The sequence below is a fragment of the Rhinoderma darwinii genome, chromosome 3, assembly GCF_050947455.1.
Source record: "Rhinoderma darwinii isolate aRhiDar2 chromosome 3, aRhiDar2.hap1, whole genome shotgun sequence".
Lineage (NCBI taxonomy): Eukaryota > Metazoa > Chordata > Amphibia > Anura > Rhinodermatidae > Rhinoderma > Rhinoderma darwinii.
In genome coordinates this window covers 202,455,836-202,476,209 of record NC_134689.1, presented here as the reverse complement: position 1 = coordinate 202,476,209, position 20,374 = coordinate 202,455,836, and the positions used below count along the sequence as shown (strand labels likewise).

Sequence of the window (20,374 nt, the reverse complement as noted above, 5' to 3'; positions counted from 1 at the left end):
GCTCTCGGTACTCTTACTTTTAATTAGCATATTGGGTTCCCAAACAGAGCAGGGGCTGGAGTGGGACAGCGGGGGGGGGGGGGGGGGTATATATTTATTTTTACAGCATTTGAATCGGGGGGGGGGGGGGAAGAGAGGGAATAGGGAGAGGTATGTGGTTTATTGTGCATCCTCCTTTTCATGTTTTATGTTCCTAATATAGCTTTTAAAACGTCCACATATTTTTTTTAAATATTAAAAAAAAAAAATTGTGCAATGGGTATCCGCTTCAATACCACTAGCCATTGGTTTCATTTGTCCATATAAGAAAAGGTCTGTGAACACATTTCATGCACATAAGTTATAACCATATTACTACCTATGTCATTGCTTTCTTTTCACTCATATATTTATATATCTGCAGACTCTTACAATAGTAAGTGAAAAATAGTGTTGAGGCATCGCAAATATTGGTCACATTTAATGTATAAGGCTTCGTTCACATATGCGTTGGAGGCTCCGTTAGGGGCCTCTGTCGCAGATCTGGCAGGGGTTACCGGAGACAAAAGCGCAGCATGCTGTGCTATTGTGTCCGGTAAAATCACGGTCACACCGACGAAACCCATTGACGTCAATGGGTTCCGTTGGCTGCCGGTGGTGTCCGTTGTGCAACGGAATCAGTTTCTTCCGTTATTCCCTTGTTCCTCTGACCGAGCAGAACAACAGAATGTCACAACGTAGGTGTGAACTAAGCCTTGGGATGATACATTTTGTATTCTAATTGTATTGTTGTTGCCTTAGCACATTGCAGTAATATATAAATGCATAATGTGCAACCTTGACATATCTGCAACAAAGGCCAATGCAAAATATATTTTATTTTAAATATTTCCTGTTGCTCCTGTAGTGTTGTAAAAGATGAAAACACAGATAACGAGAAGTCTGAAGAGAGAGGTCTTACAGAAAAAGAATCAAATGAACAGGATACTGTAAGTATGAAGAATATTTCACATACAGATAATACTTTGTCTACTAGGTTTGCATTTTAATGTGTATATAAGAATCAAGAAAATTTTTGCTTTTTATGGTTTTTTTTTATATGGAGAAGCTTTAAGGGTTTTCTGTGTTTGTAGAAATTTCATTAAAATTCGCTGAAATGCATATATATCATACACCCCACTAAGCTGCGGTTCTTAAATAACAAAAAACAGTAACACGTTTAAAGAAATGATACACCGCTCCTACATAGGGAACGGTTTCCTAGCCCCTACTTATCCAGTGTATAAATTGGTGTTTATCAGGACATACTTTACAATCGGGGCCGATTTTAGATTTTCTGCTGCGTGAGACAGAAATTGAAAAGACCCCCCCCCCCCATCCTTAAAAATCCTAAGTAGGAAATCCTGGTAGCCAACCGCTATCTGATCACTCATACTTATAAATCAAAATCTAGACGCACAAATATATATTTATATATAGATAATGTCTATATATCCGAAAAGGTGACGTGCTTTATTCACCCCACAGGCAGGCAACATTTCGATCCGTCTCAATGGGATTTTTGTCAAGCTTGACAAAGATCCCATTGAGACGGATCGAAACGTTGCCTGCCTGTGGGGTGAATAAAGCACGTCACCTTTTCTCACCAATTTCCTTGGAGTGCTGTCTCTTCATTTGAATTTTTGTATTGACAAGGGTTGTTAGCCTCAACCCAGGAGGTTTGCACCCGCTATAGCTGTGCTGCTTTCTCTTTTTTTTAAAAATATATATATATATATGTAAATACACACACACACGCACCCAGAAGGCTGCATTCCTGCTGCCGCCGCCCTCCACTGCCATCCGACTGATTCCAAGTCCCTCTTTGTCCAACTTGCCGGCCGACACAGGCAGTCAAGGTCCATCGTTCTCCTCATGTCTAATAAGATGTGGAGGCTGTAGAGGAGAGACGCAGGTGCACAGCGCCGCAGCCTGCCGCACTTACTCTTGTCAGACTTTCTCTTTTTCTCTCTACTGCAGTCCATGCTCTTCTCTTCTGAAGGCTCTGCTCGCTGGCTGCACCTCTGCTGTCGTGCGTTGCATCCAAGGGTGGATTCAAGATTTAAATCTAGTTCCTTTAAATGGTAGGGGGCTGTAATACTGTGAACCGCTGTCTGCCGCTACAGTTGTGTCGGCGATTCACAGTAGGAAGCAGGTAAAGAATGAAGGGAACGCATCTCTTGAATGAGCGCCGCAACCCCTTCAAAACAGCTGACCATCGGGAGTGCCGAGATTCAGACACGAATGTTGATAGAAAATTATTATCCATAAGTTTTAAATCTAGCTGCATGGCAAATTATTTTTTTGTAGGAAGAAGTGCATGATGGAAGCGATCAAGAAGAGGATGAGGACGAGGAGGATGAAGATGAGGAAGATGCAGATGGAGCAGACAGCTCGAGTGAATCTGATTCAGAACTAGATGAAAAGGGTATATATTTTATTTATATGAATAAACACAATGGGGCAGATTTGCTAATACTGTATGCGTTTTAGACCGGGCAAACGTGGAAGACGCAGTCAGAAAATGCGCTAAATTAATCAAAGTGGCACACGCCGTATGATAAATTTGGTGTATCTTGCTAGCTATGTTAGATACTTTCCCTTATACCACCTATAAGTTGGCTTAGTTTACGCCAGTGTTTTACTCTAAAATGATGTTGCATTTTAAGCCATGCCCCTTTTCAGCCAGACCATGGCCCTTTGCCGATAACCCACGCCCCCTTGTCGAAAAGTGTCTAAAACAGGTAAATGTAGCGCGTAGCTTGTACGCCAGAATTCTGGCTCCATTTGAATAGTAAATGTGGAACCGTTCTAAATGTTTCCAGTAGCGGCATATAACATCTACTTAGCCTGAACTCTACAGTAGAAATGTGTGTGTCTGGCAGAGTACATGTGCTAGAGCAGTATATTGTTGTGTTTGTCTGTGATGCATGCTCATGGCATAGAGTGCTTACACAATAATATCTGCTGGTGGTGTCTGATCCCTTATTCTTATAGGTCTTAAAAACCTTACAATATGAACCCTGCATTGTCAAGGATAATATGAAACAAGTCCTGTATATTACACAGAATTGTCATCTGCATTTTGTACTGAGATAATTCTCCTTTTCATTTATAATTTAAAGAAAACTACCAAGCTGATCTGGCAAACATCACCTGTGAGATTGCCATTAAGCAGAAACTTATTGATGAACTGGAAAACAGCCAGCGAAGACTGCATACCCTGAAACAGCAGTATGAAGAAAAGCTGATGAACCTGCAACATAAAATTCGGGACACACAACTTGAGAGAGATCGTGTACTACAGAACATGGGTATATTAAAAATGGTGTTTTGTTTTTTTAATCCCCTGAAATAGCAAGTTAATAAGGAACCAGCCATAACTTCATGATTTATGTTTTTCACTGTTTTCACATTTTGCCATACATATTTGTGATATATGAAAGTGGTTCCTAGTTTATTTGAAATTGGTTTAAGACTGAGCCAATTGTTGCTGCTAATGGGTTATTCGAATAACCACCACACCATACGGCACTCGTGGCGAACTATAAAGCACAGATCCCAGTTGAAAAGATAAAAGAAAAGTTGAGTAAAAGATGCAGGAAGGCAATCACAAACCAGTATTTCATACAAGAATAAGCCTTTTATATATTCCTAGATTACATCCATATCTATCTAAAAAAGAAACCAATTGCAAGCATGAGGATAAACAACAAAATGGTCTGCCCTTTAACATTTCCTTTACACCTATTTCTGCTTCATCCTGCTTATCACCCATTTGTTTGAAAAATGTTTTTCAGGCTCAATGGAAACTTGTACAGAAGAAAAAACCAAAAAGATAAAGACCGAGTATGAGAAAAAGCTCCAGACCATGAATAAGGAACTTCAAAAGCTGCAAGTTGCACAAAAAGAACATGCCCGTTTATTGAAAAACCAGTCACAGTATGAAAAACAAATGAAGAAACTTCAGCAAGAGGTTTTTGAAATGAAGAAAACAAAGGTACATTCAATATGTAATTGCAATTATTATGCTTTTTAATGACGCCATTCTAAAGCACTTAAAGGAGAACTGTCAGGTTCCCAAATAAGCAAACTCACTGCCACACCCTTTTATTTTTGCCTTCCCCCTGATTGACAGGCCTTTTTTTTTTTGATCTACGTGTTTCCGTTCTACCGTAATCAGCCCATTCGTTTCGGCGGCTGATGTGCTAATTCATAAATAAATTGACCGCCCAGTTGTCAATTTTTTTCATTAGCACACGGAGCTGTTTATGAGGGAATAGAGGCACTTAGAGCATAAAAAATGGCTTGCAAATGAGGGGGACGGAAAAAAATAAAAGTGATGGATTTGGCTTTGTTTGGGGGCCTGACAGGTTTTCTTTAAAGGGAACCTGTCAGCGGTTCCATGCTGCCCTAACCACAGGCAGCATGAAATGGTGATAGATTCTATCACTACACTTGAGTATGCTTTGCTTTAGTTTTAAATAAGTGCCAAGCTCTGGTAGAATTGTCTGATGGCAGCTTCTCTCCGACTTCTCCCTGTCTGGCTCAGGTTGGTTGACATGACTCTATTTGTACACGTAGTTGACATATTTGTTAGTGAATGAGAAAACTCATTCATTCAATTGTATCCAGCGCAGTCGACTGCTATTGATTCCGTAAAAAAAAAACGAACCTGACGGAATGGTGACAAACGGAAATCATTAGCAATGTTTCCGTCACCATTGATATCAATGGTGATGCAAACAGAAGGTTAGGTTTCCGTTTGCCTTTTCTTTGAGGGGTTCTTCCGACTGAAACCTCCTACGGAACCCCTCAACGGAAAGCCAACGCTGATCTGAACAGGCCCTTACCTACACTGGCAATTCAGAACCACTTTCAACTGAGTGTAAATGCTCTTAACCCCTTCCCACACCTTGGCGTAAATGCACGTCCAGGTGAGCAGCATCTTCGCGCACGTGGGAGTGCAGTTACTTCCGTGCTCTAACAGTTAACCTCCACGTGGTGCTACACCTCAGTGGCGCTACAACGCAGAAGCGGTTAACTGTTCAGGGTGTCTGCCCTTCTCTCCGTGTTGCCAATCAGTGGCCCATCGCCGCTGATTTTGGCAATTAACTCCTTAGATGTGGTGGTCGATTGCTGATCGCTTGATCTAAGAGGTTTAGAGCAGATCGGCAGCCCCCACATGCATTTGCGGGGGCTGGCGATCCTTGTCACAGCAACCAGAGGCCAGACAATGGCCTCCGGGCTGCCATGTACGGAAGCCTATGAAGACCAGCCGGAGGCTGTGGGGTATAGCCGTACTTGGGAGAAATTGCTTTACAATTATTGGGGTGCTTTTTCCTCCTCTATCCTTTGTGAAATTGAAAAAATGCAACATTTTAGTGGAAATAATGTTGATAATCATTTTCACGGCGTAATTCTTTAATAAATTCTGCAAAAGACCTGTGGGGTCTAAATGCCCACTATACCCCTAGATCGATTCCTTAAGTGGTGTAGTTTCCCAAATAGGGTCAGTTTTGCGTGGTTTCCACTGTTTTGGTCTCTCAGGGGCTTTGCAATTTCTACATTTCGGCTAAATTTGAGCTCCAAAAGACAAATCGCGATCCTTCCCTTCTAAGCCTTGCTGTGTGTACAAACAGCAGTTTATTACTGCATATGGCATATTTACGTAATCAGGAGAAATTGTATTACAAATGTTGGGGTGCTTTTTTTCCTTTTAATCCTTGTAAAAATTAAAAATGTCTAAGTTTTTTCAGAAAAAAAGTAGATTTTTATCTTCACATACTATTTCAAATAAATTTAGCAAAAAAAAACTGTGGGTTAAAAATGCTAACTATTCCCCTAGATAAATTCCTTGAGGGTGTCGTTTCCAAAATGGGGTCACTTTTGAGGGGTCTTTACTCTTTTGACACCACAAGACCTCTTCAAACTTGACATGGTGCCTAAAATATATTCTAAAAAAAAAAAAAGGACGGCCCCAAAATCCTCTAAGTGTTCCTTTGCTTCTGAGGCCGGTGTTTCAGTCAATTAGCGCACTAGGGCCACATGGGTTATTTCTAAAAACTGCAGAATCTGGGCAATAAATATTGAGTTGCATTTCTCGTGCAAAACCTTCTGTGTTACAGAGAAAAAATGAATTATAAATGAATTTTGGCAAAAAAAAAAAGACATTTTACCTCTACTTTGCTTTAATTTCTGTGAAACGCCTAAAGGGTTAAAACACTTTCTGAACGCTGTTTTGAATACTTTGAGGGGTGCAGTTTTCAAAATGGGGTGATTTATTTGGGGATTCTAATATATAAGGCCCTCAAAGCCACTTCTGATCTGGTCCATGAAAAAATAGCCTTTTGACATTTTCTTGAAAATATGAGAAATCGCTGCTAAAGTTCTAAGCCTCGTAACGTCCTGGAAAAATAAAAGGATGTTCAAAGAACGATGCCAATCTAAAGTAGACATATGGGAAATGTAAACCAGTAACTATTTTGTGTGGAATTACAATCTGTTTTACAAGCAGATACATTTAAATTTAGAAAAATGCAAATTTTCACTAACATAAAGTAATATGTCAAGAGAAAACATTCTCAGAATCGCTTGGATAGGTAAAAGCATTCCGAAGTTATTACCACATAAAGTGACACATGTCAGATTTGAAGAATCTGCTTCGTCCTGAAGGCCAAAACAGCCTCAGTCCTGAAGGGGTTAAGGGTATTTATTAGCAACACTTCAAATGAGGTTGAAAATTGAAAGAGACTTTATTATAGACGGCCTATCCTTCGGATAGATTATCAATATCTGATCGATGGTTGCCCGACTGCCGGCATCCCCGCCGATCAGCTGCATGAAATAGCTGCGGCCCTCGCTAGAGTCACCTTTATTGTTTACTCAGGCACAGCGCCAGACATTTTGTTGTGGCTGTGCCTAGTACTGCAGCTGAATTCCGTTCACTTTCCACTTCTCCAGGCACAACCAAATGAGTAAACTATGAAGGGGATGTGGCGCTTCATCGAGCGCCCTGGCGCCTTCATGCAGCTGATTGGCGTGGGTGCTTGGAGTCGGACCCCCACCGATCAGATATTAATGGCTTATCCTTCTGGTCAACCATCAATATTACAGTCCAAGAATACCCCTTTGAATGAAATAAATTCTGTTGAAAATATTGCAAACAGTAAGCCAGAAAACACATAGGTTAGGACTTTAATAGTGTTCTTTTCGTAGACAACACGTCAAAATCAAGGCTTTCATGCCAAATTAAATGCAAGACAATGTTTAGATCTAATGTTTAATTCAAAGTAAAAATTGTTGTGACAAAGTTTGTTGAAAAGACACATCGGACCATTTATAGGAAATAGAGAGTAATAAACCAACAGTTCTAATCATCCAGATATACATCATGTTGTGGACCCAGTTTATGTCGTTTTCCAAGCCAGTATCATGCCTGCTAAGTGTGAATATTGGAGTTGCTTCAAAGAATAGATTAAAACTCCGTCCACGTGTCATCACTACTCCAGTCATAGAAGTGTACGTGTACAACTGCATAAAAAAGGAGACTTCTTATATAGCTTGTATTCGTATTTTTCTTAGGCTGCCACCTCAATAAAAAGTGAATACATTTTTTTTAATAATAATTAAAAGAGCAACATCTTACAGGCAAGTTTTTTTTCCTTTTCAGCATATCTATAATGTATAAGGGTATTTATGTCATGCATTTATTTTAGATTTTCCCAAAAACTGGATATTTACTTTAACCACTGTGAATTCTAATTATTTGTGTTCAGGTGCGACTAATGAAACAAATGAAGGAAGAGCAAGAAAAGGCAAGACTGGTTGAATCTCGCAGAAACCGTGAAATTTCACAGCTAAAGAAGGATCAGCGAAAGCGAGAGGTGCATATTTTCTGCAAATTATTTTTCAAAAACTTTGCGTGAACGTCCGGATATTACATTTACTAAAGTGTGTATTTCTCCCTCTCAGTCACTTGTCATGGAAGATCTAAGCGTTTCTGTATTAGACATTGGGGCTTCTATAAGAATCCCAAAAAGGGTTTAAATTGCGCCCACCCACCGCACCAGTACACTGCACATGTTTTGGTTGCCGCTTCTGCATTCGTCCTGGGAAGGACCTGTTGACAGAGCCTAGTCATTCAACATCTCTTCTCCAATCAGTGTTGCTGTAAGAACCAGATATGCATTACAGGCCCAATTAATTCAATGAAAAATTGACATATGGGCGTTTAACTTCAAGTCATGAATATTCTTTTTATAAACTTGAAGATCTCAGGCTTCGTTCACGTCTGCGTCAGGGTCCCGTTCTGACGCTTCGTCGGATCTTCCCGTCAGAGCGGGACCCTGACTGAAACAAACGGAAACCATAGGTTTCCGTTTGCATCACCATTGATATCAATGGTCACGGAAACGGAAGCTGTGGTTTGTTTGACTTTCCGTTGCGGGGTTCACCCGACGGAACCCCGGAACAGAAAGCCAACGCTGATGTGAACAGGCTCTAATTCACTTGTGGAACATATGCGGTTAAATGGAGGTTTGTCAGAGGACTAGTCGAGCAGTAACTGTAAAAACTAAATGTTTTATCTAAAAATAATAATGTTTGATTTGGATATGTATGTATGTATATATATATATATATAATATACACACACACCACATACACAGTATATATAGCACAGTAAGAATCCTGTCAAGCCAATATTGTATTTCAGGGTCAGCTGAGAATACTCGAAGCCCAGAAAAGGCAGCAAGAAGTTGTACTGCGGCGAAAAAATGAAGAGGTAAAAACTCAATATAAATTACTTAAACTATATTTTTGTGTCTTTACTAAATTTCATGGACTGTTCACTTGTTTCATAACCACAATTTCATATAAACAGGTTACGGCACTTAGACGACAAGTAAAGCCAATGTCTGACAGAGTGGCTGGGAGGATCGTAAGCCGCAAAATAAGCCTCCCAGAACCAGTTTCAGAACATGTTGTTGAAGAGCATGACTCAAGAACAGGGCAACAAAGACCTAAAATACCTATAGCAAGAGTACAGCCTGCAACTTCTAATGCTTTCAATGGCACAAGGTATATCATTAATATCCTTTGTTTCAATTAAAATGTAGCTGAACTGGGACTTTTTGACACCTGAGGTTACTTAAATCTGTAGCTGTACATGCTATAAAGCTATTGTTCCATTTTGTTTCTTGCATCTTTAGAACTGTATTGTTTTAACTTGTCTTAACTCCTTAACGCCGAAGGACGGATATATCCGTCCTCAGCAGCTGCTAGTTCGCGCAGGAGGACGGATATATCCGTCCTGTGATCGCGCGGGTACTGATAGCGTACCCATGCTATCAGCGGCAGGAGCACGGCTGTTGTACACAGCCTGGCTCCTGCTGCAACTGCCGGAATCGAAGCGCACTCCGATTCCGGCAGTTTAACCCATTAAATGCCGCTGTCAATAGTGACAGCGGCATTTAATGTGTTTGACAGAGGGAGGGAGCTCCCTCTGTCACCCGATCGGCGCCCCCGCAAACAAATCGCGGGTCGCCGTCGGGTTTCCATGACAGCCGGGGGTCTAACAAAGACCCCCAGGTCTGTCTTCAGCATCTGCCTGTTAGGCGATGCCAGAGGCATGATCTAATAGGTTGCCTGTCAATTTTACACTGACAGGCAATAATGCTACGGTATACTAAGTATACCAAAGCATTATATATGCGATCAACAGATCGCATAGTGAAGTGTCCTGATGGGACTTCAAAAAAAAAAAAAATGACAATCAGTTAAATAAAGTTTGTGGAAAAAAAAAAAAAAAAATTACAGTCAAAGTCAAATAAAACTACTTTTTTGGCCCAAAAAGTGGTTTTATTTAGTAAAACTGTCAAAACAAATCACACATACACATATATGGTATCCCCGCGATCGTAACATTGACCAATAAAATGAACACATTAATTAAACCGCCGGATGAACGGCGTCCAAAGAAAACGCAAAAAACAACTGCAAAATTCTCTCTTTTCTCCCATTCCCCCCATAAAAAATAAAAGTTAATCTACAAGTCCTATGTACCCCAAAATAGTACTAATGAAAACTAAACATTGGCCCGCAAAAATCAAGCCCACATATGGCCACATTGACGGAAAAATAAAAACGTTACGGCTCTTGGATTGCGGCGATGCAAAAACAAGTAATTTTTTTCTAAAAGGCTTTTTATTGTGCAAACGTAGGAAAACATATAAAACCTTTACATATTTGGTATCCCCGTAATCGTGCCGACCCATAGAATAAAGTTAACATGTTATTTACGCTGCATAGTAAACGGCGTAAACTTATAACGTGAAAATTAATGCTGGAATAGATGCTTTTTTTCAATTGTCTCCTAAAATAAAGTTAATAATAGTTAATCAATATATTATAAGCATCTAAAAATGGTACAATTACAAAATACAACTCGTCCCGCAAAAAACAAGCCCTTATACGGCTATGTCGACGGAATAAAAAAAAAGTTATGACTCTTGGAATGCGACCGTGAAAAAACAAAAAATAATCCTTGGTCATTAACGTGCAAAATGGCCCGGTCATTAAGGGGTTAAGGCCCTTTTACACGGGCTGATCGGGTAAATGCGCGTATAAACAAGGCAATGATTAGCCGATGAATGGACAAACGCAGCCAAAAAAATGTTCCCTAGTCGGCAGCACGTCTTCCTGTGTAAACGGGGAGATGTGATACTGACAAGATGCAAATGCATGGGGACGGTTGATCATAATAAAGATAGTTTGTCGCCATTCTAAACGATCGTTACTCCTTGTGAATTGGCCAAACGATCGACAAGCTGTATTGTCGATCGGCGCCTGCTAAAGGTGGTCAAACACGGGCGACATCAGCCTGTGTAAAACCACCCTTAGCGATCTGTCCTCGTGGATTGTACATGATTGTACACAAACCAAATCCTAAAATAATGAACTGTAAAGTCTGTAAACTATATAATAACGGCTTTTTTTTTTTCCTCATTAGGAAATGGAAGTGTTATGAAAATATACATGTTGAACTTACATGTCCACATTGATACTTTAGATGCTGTATTATTCTCTAAAGAGGTTTTCCTGTTTTATGTAGATAAAATGCATTTTATATTGAGTTATGCAACTCAATATTATACTTTTGTTTCTATTCCTCACCATTTTCAAGATCTTTGCTTGCAGTGAGTTAAAATTTCTTGTTTACATCCTGAGGATTAAAACGTGTTTTACTTATGTCCAACTGACACAGGTGTGTTAGAGCGCTTTCCGTACACTTTCATGAGCAGGACATAATTAGGGCAGGTATTTTCAGAATGTTTCCATTGAGTAACAGCAAGCAGAGCTGTTGAAAACTGAGAAATTGATACCTAAATTATATTACGATAAAGAAAGTTGGTTCCTGGAAAGTTGTATAGCTTTATCATTATACATTAAATAAGCTTTATTTAGATAAAACCTGAAAACCACTTTAAATGAAATGAAAGTATACCTCCAGTTTTATAAATGAAAAATGATATGATGCAGTACTTACCATAAGATTTCATGATATGATGCAGTACTTACCATAAGATTTTATGATATGATGCAGTACTTACCATAAGATTTCATGATATGATGCAGTACTTACCATAAGATTTCATGATATGATGCAGTACTTACCATAAGATTTCATGATATGATGCAGTACTTACCATAAGATTTCATGATATGATGCAGTACTTACCATAAGATTTAACTTTGCCATGTAGCCATTCTTTAGAAGCTCCAACTGCACAGAGACCCGTGAAGCAACTCTCATGCAACTGACTGAAAAGCTCCAGCAGAAGACAGAGCCCTGTACATTGTCTCCTATGCATCTGTATCCAGCAGGAAGCATTGCTGAGCGGCTCCTATTGTCGTCAATAAGAGACTTCCTGCTGGCTACGGATGACTTGGAGGTTGGAGTTTTTCAGTCCGTTGCGGGAGAGTGTGGCGTGGCGGTCCGTGCTGCTGGAGCTCAGAGAGGAGAAGTACTCTGCTAATCTACTTCACTGAAATAAATAGTAAATTTAGCCCACCCTGTAATATTAGAACACTGAATATCTTGTAAACTTTCTAAATAATAAAGTAAATTAAAACTAAACTTTTAATTGATCTGCTTTAAAAACTTGGCAATATACCCTTTAACAATAATTCTGGTGGTACAGAAAGGAGAGGCATTGGTTTCAGTCTGTTGAAGTTTGTGCGTCAGATGGTTTTGTAAGAGTATGGATAGAACAAAGTAATAACCTAACAACCTGATTCTGATCCTGGTGCACTTCACAATCTGTCCCGGCTTGGTTTCTATCTCACTCTAAATGAACTACCTCTCTACTTGATTATTTTGTTGAGCTGATGCGCTGCTAATCTTCAAGGGTCAGTTAGGCACAGTATGCAGCAAAGTGCCAGGGGCATAACAAAGCAATGTGGCCTTGTTGGCATTGATAACCGCAAAACACTTTTACTTGGAAAAGCTGTGGTTCTTATGCAGGTAACTCCTCCCTTTTTCCTGCCCCCACTATTGTCCAATGATCAGTCAGCGCATCACACTGACATCACTAAGCATCATTGGCTAGGATCAGCTGTCTGGGTGTTTCCTCTGTTTCCATAGTAACGTATCAACACTGCTTTAGTGTCGTTGGCAGTTACTCTTTTGTCACATATCTCTACATAACCGAGAACGTGACTGTATTGTTCTCATCACTGGCTCCTCACTATTGAGCTCAGACTTATTCTATTAGTGTATGATCGTTCAGACATCTACATCCTTTGTGAGTCTGAACTCCACTCTTTCATCTCACGGGGGGACATTTCCTTGTCAGTTTACACTGTATTGGCATAGGAAGGTGTATGCGGATTGTGTCTTGTAACAGACCAGACAACTGCATATATAAATCCCATCCTATACTATTACACGCATAGATATGTATATAGTTTCTAACGTTCGATCTTCCAGAAGATAGTGTAATAGATATTGAGCGGAATATATGAATTCCTCTAGACAAATGAGTCAAAAGTCGTAACTTGCGCAAAGATTTGTGACCCCCCCTTCTCATGCATTTACAACGCTTATCCAAAAAGTAGGCGTGGCTTAAGAGAACAGAGTGTAGCCGGTCACAGCCTACCAAATTTGTCGCACCGAAGCCTGCAACGTGTGAGTGGCACTTTTTTTTTTTTGGTTTCACTTCTTCATCGTGCCTTTCCCATATATGATTTGCAATTGGGATGTCTCTCCTATTGATAATGTCATTGACATGCTTCCGTATACGACGGCGGAACTGCCTAAATGTCTTGCCACATGTTGGGCGAACCTGAGCATATCAAAACTATGCCTGTTAAAGAACAGTTTATAAACTTAGGAATTTTGTACTATGCATCCCTGACACTACACCTAATGGTGCCCCCCCCCCCCCATTATAAAGCTAAAGGCCATGCAATGGCCACATCTAAAGGTACCCCTTGGTCTCTGTGCAAGCCATATACCAGCCTGGGCTGTTGGTGGCTGGTAACTTTTAACTAAATGGTCCTTTAGATAATTGTCACTTCTGTACGTTATCGAGGGGGTGATCAGGCAAAGCATCAGCTTATCTTTGTCCACCATGAGAATCCTACAAAAGAGGGAGACAACTTCCCGTACCTCCCTGTGCTCGGTGTCTTTATCTATAATTCTAGTAACCGCCTCATTAGCCTCACGATTTTTGGGGGTCAGTAAAGTTTGTCTATCAGTAGACATCGCCCCTTGGTAGGCTGTCTTGAGAATATTCTGTGGAAAACCCAGGCTAGTGAATCTATCTCTTAGGTCTTTAGACTTGGTTTTAAATTCATCCGGGGTGTTTCAATTCCATCTCGCCCTGATGTGTTCGCCTGTTGGTATACCCCTTTTCAAGAGGGTGGGATGACAGCGCTGCCCTTCTAGCAAATTGTTTGTTGTAGTTTCTTTTCTCTGTCCATTTCTAATTTTTTCACTAGTGAATCGAAGGCCTAGCACACTCTTGTTAAGTGCAGGAACAAACTGATTGAATATAGAGGATGTCTATAGTATCAGGACATCATCAATATACCTTATCCATAGGTTGATATAGGTCAGCCAGCTGAACTGAGGTACAGATTTGTTTAAGTTGGTGCACATGCACTGGCTATGGAGGTACATCTGCGCTGGAGGAAGAAAAAAGTTGTGTTACTAGAATTGTTAAGGTTTCTGTTATGTGCCCTGTACTAGTTGCCCATGGACTGCAAAAAATGTTGTACAGCAGAACAGCTTTGATCGTGAGAGATGGATGAATAAAAAGCCTCTACGTCTAAGCTTGAGAGAAGGGTCCTCTTGAGCGTGAGACCTTCAAGTTTGTTAAGCACCTCCATTGAATTCTTCACGTATGAGGGTAGTGAAAGGGTCTCTACTTGATCAATATAGAAACTGGTGTTTTGTGCTATATTATTTATACCAGAGACTATTGGCTGGCCTTTTAATGGAGGGGGTGTACCCCTTATGAATTTTTGGGATGGCATAAAATTATGCCATCTGTGGATGTTCTAGAAGCATATAGCAGTATTGTTGTCAATCAGGTCTTCATCCCTGGACTTCTGCAGTAGAAGTTTAATTTCCACGTTGTGCCTCTTACTTGGATTAGCAAGAAGTTGTGTATAGCAATCTTTATTACCGAGAATTTGTAGGTACATTTCGCTAAACCGTCTCGACCCATTTCCACAATGTTCCTTCCCTTGTCAGATTGCTTGATAGATCACTATTGAGTGCTATTCTTTCCTGTGTTGTAAGGTTTTGAAAAACCACTGCCAGGTTCCTCCCGCTCTCTGTCTAACATCTCAACAAATTAATGTTGGTATAATCTCTAATTAAACTTTTTGGACATAGTTTTGTGAAGGGTCCATGACCTTCTGGGCGTTTCTATCAATTCTTCTTATGCTAAAAGACCCAGGATGTCACTTTCATACCAACCCCAGTTCTAAACCGTGTTTTTTTTTTTTTTGTGCTCTTTGAAAGATTTTCTTGACTTTAAAACTGTTTGCAAGGAAATTAATGTATTTTACCCATTCAAAGGCATTACATTTGACAGAAGGTATGACGCAAAGTCCTTTTTTAATAAAGTGATCTCTGCCTCTGTGAGTGTTTTTATCCGATAGGTTAATCGCTTGTAAGTCCCTTCCTTCGTCCCCTCAGTCCCAATCTATGGGGAAATTTGTTTTTATTGTTTGGGGGTTCTCTCCCTCAGGACATACTGAGAGGTTATAGGTGTGCACACGGAAACATTTACAGTGTCCAGAACTTCTTCCTCAAAATTGACCTGAACCTACCCTGTGTATTTCCCCTATAGCTCGCTCTTGGTGGTACCTAGATTGACTAACATCTAACTTTTATTTTTATTTTTTTAAATCTTTCAAGTCCCTGACAAACAGAGTGCTTTCTGTCCCTGATGTGTGAAGTAGTATAATAGTGTACGGAAGTGTTTTTTCTTTTTTGTCATATCCTGGATCTGAGGAGAAGGATCTAGCTGCTTCCATTGCTTGATTCAGTTGTGTAGACGGTTGTTCAAATGTATTCTTTTCTTCTTCTAGTTAGATTGTCATAAGTCTCAGCGAGCATTCTATAGTTTTCTCCTAGTGCTCCTTAACCCCTTCCCGACATTTGACGTACATGTACGTCATGGAAAGCATTGACTTCCCGCAAAATGCCATACATGTACGTCAAATGTTTGGCACCGGCTCAGAAACTGAGTCGGTGCCATCATCACCGGATCTCAGCTGTATCTTACAGCTGACATCCGACTGTAACGGCGGGGACCGAAATTAGCTTCGATCCCCGCCATTAACCCCTTAAGTGCAGCGCTCAAACGCGATCGCTGCACTTAAGGTGTTTGCAGCTCATCGGAGCCCCAGCAATGAAATTGCCGGGGTTCCGGTGGCTGCAATGGCAACCGGAGGCCTAATACTGGCCTCCCGGTCTGCCTAGCACCGAAGCCGGTCAAGATCCCCCCGGCGGCGGAGCCTGATCGGCTTCCGTAGCTGCCGGCAAGATGGCGCCGGTTCAGGAGCTGATCCGGCGTCATCAGCGGTGGATGTCAGCTGTACTGTACAGCTAACATCCACCTGTAACGGCAGGAACCGGAGCTAGCTCCGATCCCTGCCATTAACCCCTTCGATGCAGCAATCGAAAGCGATTGCTGCATCGTAGCGGTTACTAGCAGATCGCCAGCCCTGACAGGCAATCGGGACTGGCGACTGCTGTTATGGCAACAGGAGACACAATGGTCTCCTGCTCTGCCATTACGGAAGCCTATTAGGCCCCGCCGGGAGGCGAAGCCTAATCGGCTTGCTGTCAGTGAATGACTGACAGATCTAATACATTGCACTACATAGGTAGTGCAATGTATTAGAAAAAAAAAAATCTGACCGTTGGACCTTCAAGTCCCCTAGTGGGACTTGAAGAAAAGTGTAAAAAAAGTATAAAAAAGTGTAAAAAAAAGTGCAAAAAATAAAAGTTTGAAAACAATAAAAGTTTCAAGTAATCAAATAAAACACAATCCCCCTTTTACTCTTATCAAGTCCTTTATTATTGAAAAATAATAATAAACCATATGTATTTGGTATCGCCACGACCGTAACGACCTGAGGTATCAAAATATTATATTATTTATTGCACGCGGTGAACAGCGTAAAAAAAAACGTAAAAAACGTTACCAGAGTTTCTGTTTTTTAGTCACTTTGCCCTACAAATATTAGAATAAAAAGTGATCAAAAAGTCGCATGTATCCAAAAATGGTACCTATAAAAACTATAGCTCGTCCCGCAAAAAACAAGCCCTCATACACCTCCGTCGACAAAAAAATTAAAACGTTATGGTTCTCACAACTTTGCGACAAAAAAAATACATTCTTTTTACAAAAGTAATTTTATTGTGAAAAAAGTTGTAAAACATAAAAAAATGCTATAAATTAGGTATCGCCAGAATCGTACTGTCCCACAGAATAAAGTTAACATGTAATTTATAACGCATGGTGAACGCTGTATAAAAAAAAACGAAAAAAGCTGTGCCAGAATTGCATTTTTTTGTTTACCTGGCATTCCAAAAAATAGGATAAAAGGTGATCAAAAAGTCACATGTACCCCAAAATGGTACCAATAATAACTACAGCTCATCCCGCAACAAACCAGCCCTCATACCGCTACGTCTATGAAAAATAAAATTAGTTATGGCTCCAATAAGTCAGGAAATAAAAAAATATGCAGTTGTGCCCGAGGGGAACATTTCTTCTGTTTGAAGAGGCGATTTATCAAGGACCTAAAATTAGGGAACCAGGAAAGGGAGGGCCCAAACATATCCGCTGGAAGCGACGGTGCCCGTATTATACCAGGACAATACTTCCTAGCAAAATACCCCAAACTACAAAGGTGCAGAGTGTGGACCAAAAGGGGGATAAGAAATTACACCATTTATCAGTGCGACACTGGCCTGTGCGGAAAGGACTGCTTCACAGCGTAACACACATCTATGGATTATTATTTTTTTTTCATACCACCTGACTATGCCCCTTATATACTCCGCCCCGCTTACATGTACCCCCACATTATAAAACACCAGCAATACTCAAACAAATTTAGTACCAAGCAAAATCCGCTCTCCAAAAGCCAAATGGTGCTCCCTCGGCTCTGAACCCTACAGCGTGCCCAAACAGCAGTTTCCTTCAACATATATGGCATCGTCATACCCTGGAGAACCCTTTTAACAATTTTTGGGGTGTGTGTCTCCAGTGTCATAAGCTTGGCATGACATATTTGCCACTGAATGGCATATCTAGGGAAAAATATAAATTTTTAATTTGCACCATCCGCAGTGCATTCATTTATGGAAAAGACCTGTTGGGTGAAAATCCTCACTACACCTCTTAATAAATGCCTTGAGGGGTGCAGTTTCCATAATGGGGTCACTTCTCAGGGGTTTCTTTTTATTATTTCACATCTGAGCCTCTGCAGTTGTGAACCAATACTTTGTAAATCGCCAAATTAGGCCTCCACTCCGCATGGTACTCTTCACTCCTGAGCCCTGTCATATGTCCAGGCAAAAGATTAGGGCCACATGTAGGGTGTTTCTAAAACCGGGAAACACCGCATAATAATTAGAGGGCTGTCTTGTTATGGTGGCACAAGCCGGGCACCACATATTGGCATATCTATGGAAGAAAATCCCATTTTCACTCTGCAACATCGAGTGAACACTAATTTCTAGAAAACACCTACAGGGTTAAAATGCTTACTACACCCCTAGGTAAATGCATTGAGGGGTGTCGTTTCCAAAATGGGGTCACTTCTGGGGGGTTTCCACTGTTTTGGGCCCACAGGCGCCCAGAAACCAATCCAGCAACATCTGCACTCCAAATGGCGGTCCTTTCCTTCTGAGCCCTGCCGTTTGCCCAAACAGCAGTTTATGACCACATATGGGGTATTGCCGTACTCGGGAGAAATTGATTTACAAATTTTGGGTTCTTTTTTTCCTTTATTTGTTGAGAAAATGAAAAAATTTGCGCTAAAGCTACGTCTTGTTGAAGAAAAAGGACTGTTTTTATTTTCACTGCCTAATTCTAATAAATTCTATGAAACGTCTGTGGGGTCAAAATGCTTACTACACCCCTAGATGAATTCCTCAAGAGGTGTAGTTTCCTAAATGGAGTCCCTTTTTGGGCGTTTTCATTGTTTTGTCCCCTCAGGGGCTTTGCAAATGTGACATGGCCTCCGCAAACCATTCCTGCTAAATGTGATCTCAAAAAGCCAAATAGTGCTGTTTCCCTTCTAAGCCCTGTCGTGTGTCCAAACAGCCGTTTATTACCACATGTGGGGTATTGTTTTACTCGGGAGAAATTGCTTTACAAATTTTGTGGTGCTTTTTCTCCTTCAGTCCTTCTGGAAATGAGAAAAAATTAGCTAAACCTAGATTTTTTTTGAAAAAATGTAGATTATTATTTTCAGGGCCTACTTCCAATATTTTCTGCAAAAAAACTGTGGGGTCAAATCGCTCACTATACCCCTAGATAATTTCCTCAATGGGTGTAGTCTCCAAAATGGGGTCACTTGTGGGGGGTTTCCACTGTTTTGTCCCCTCAGGGGCTTCGTAAATGTGACATGGCCTCCGCAAACCATTCCTGCTAAATGTGGACTCCAAAAGCCATATGGCGCTCTTTCCCTTCTAAGCCCTGCCGTGTGTCCAAACAACCGTTTATTACCACATGTGGGGTATTGTTTTACTCGGGAGAAATTGCTTTACAAATTTTACGGTGCTTTTTCTCCTTCAGTCCTTGTGGAAATGAGAATAAATTAGCTAAACCTACATTTTCTTTGAAAAAATTTAGATTATCATTTTCACAGCCTACTTACAATAATTTATGCAAAAAACCTGTGGGGTCAAAACGCTCACTATACCCCTAGATAATTTCCTCAATGGGTGTAGTTTCCGAAATGGGGTCACTTGTGGGGGGTTTCCACTGTTTTGTCCCCTCAGGGGCTTTGTAAATGTGACATCGCCTCTCAAACCATTCCTGCTAAATTTGAGCTCCAAAAGCCAAACGGCGCTCTTTCCCTTCTAAGCCCTGCCGTGTGTCCAAATATCCATTTATTACCACATGTGGGGTAGTGTTTTACTCGGGAGAAATTGCTTTACAAATTTTGCGGTGCTTTTTCTCCTTTAGTCCTTGTGGAAATGAGAAAAAAAATCGCTAAACCTACATTTTCTTTGAAGAAATGTTGATTTTAATTTTCACGGCCTACTTCCAATAATTTCTGTAAAAAACCTGTGCGGTCAAAATGCTCACTACACCCCTAGATAATTTCCTTGAGGTGTCTAGTTTCCCAGATGGGGTCACTTTTGGGGGATTTTCACTGTTTTGGCACCGCAAGAGCCCTTCAAACCTGACATGATGCCTAAAATATATTCTAACAAAAATAAGGCCCCAAAATCCACTAGGTGCTCCTTTGCTTCTGAGGCCGGTGCTTCAGTCCAGTAGCACGCTACGGCCACATGTGGGATATTTCCTAAAACTGCAGAAACTGGGCAACAAATATTGAGTTGCATTTCTCTGGTAAAACCTTCTGTGTTATAAAAAAAATTGTATTAAAAATTTATTTCTGCAAAAAAATATGAAATTTGTAAATTTCACCTCTACTTTGCTTTAATTCCTGTGAAATGTGTAAAGGGTTAAGACATTTTCTAAATGCTGTTTTGAATACTTTGAGGAGTGAAGTTTTTAAAATGGGGTGACTTTTTGGGGGTTTCTAATATATAAGGCCCTCAAAGCCACTTCACAACTGAACTGGCCCC

At 40.6% G+C, this 20,374-nt stretch overlaps 1 protein-coding gene across 6 annotated transcripts in view; it reads left to right on the top strand.

Annotated features, from left to right (window-relative positions):
* Nucleotides 1-20,374, top strand: part of KIF21A (kinesin family member 21A) — a 183,859-nt gene that overhangs the window by 106,490 nt on the left and 56,995 nt on the right. For all 6 annotated transcript variants that reach the window (XM_075857241.1, XM_075857243.1, XM_075857240.1 and 3 more), the window contains 7 exons: nt 887-968; nt 2,329-2,446; nt 3,144-3,332; nt 3,819-4,018; nt 7,797-7,904; nt 8,735-8,803; nt 8,903-9,099. In XM_075857241.1, the coding sequence (XP_075713356.1) occupies nt 887-968; nt 2,329-2,446; nt 3,144-3,332; nt 3,819-4,018; nt 7,797-7,904; nt 8,735-8,803; nt 8,903-9,099 (963 nt within the window). The remainder of the gene's footprint in view (nt 1-886; nt 969-2,328; nt 2,447-3,143; nt 3,333-3,818; nt 4,019-7,796; nt 7,905-8,734; nt 8,804-8,902; nt 9,100-20,374) is intronic.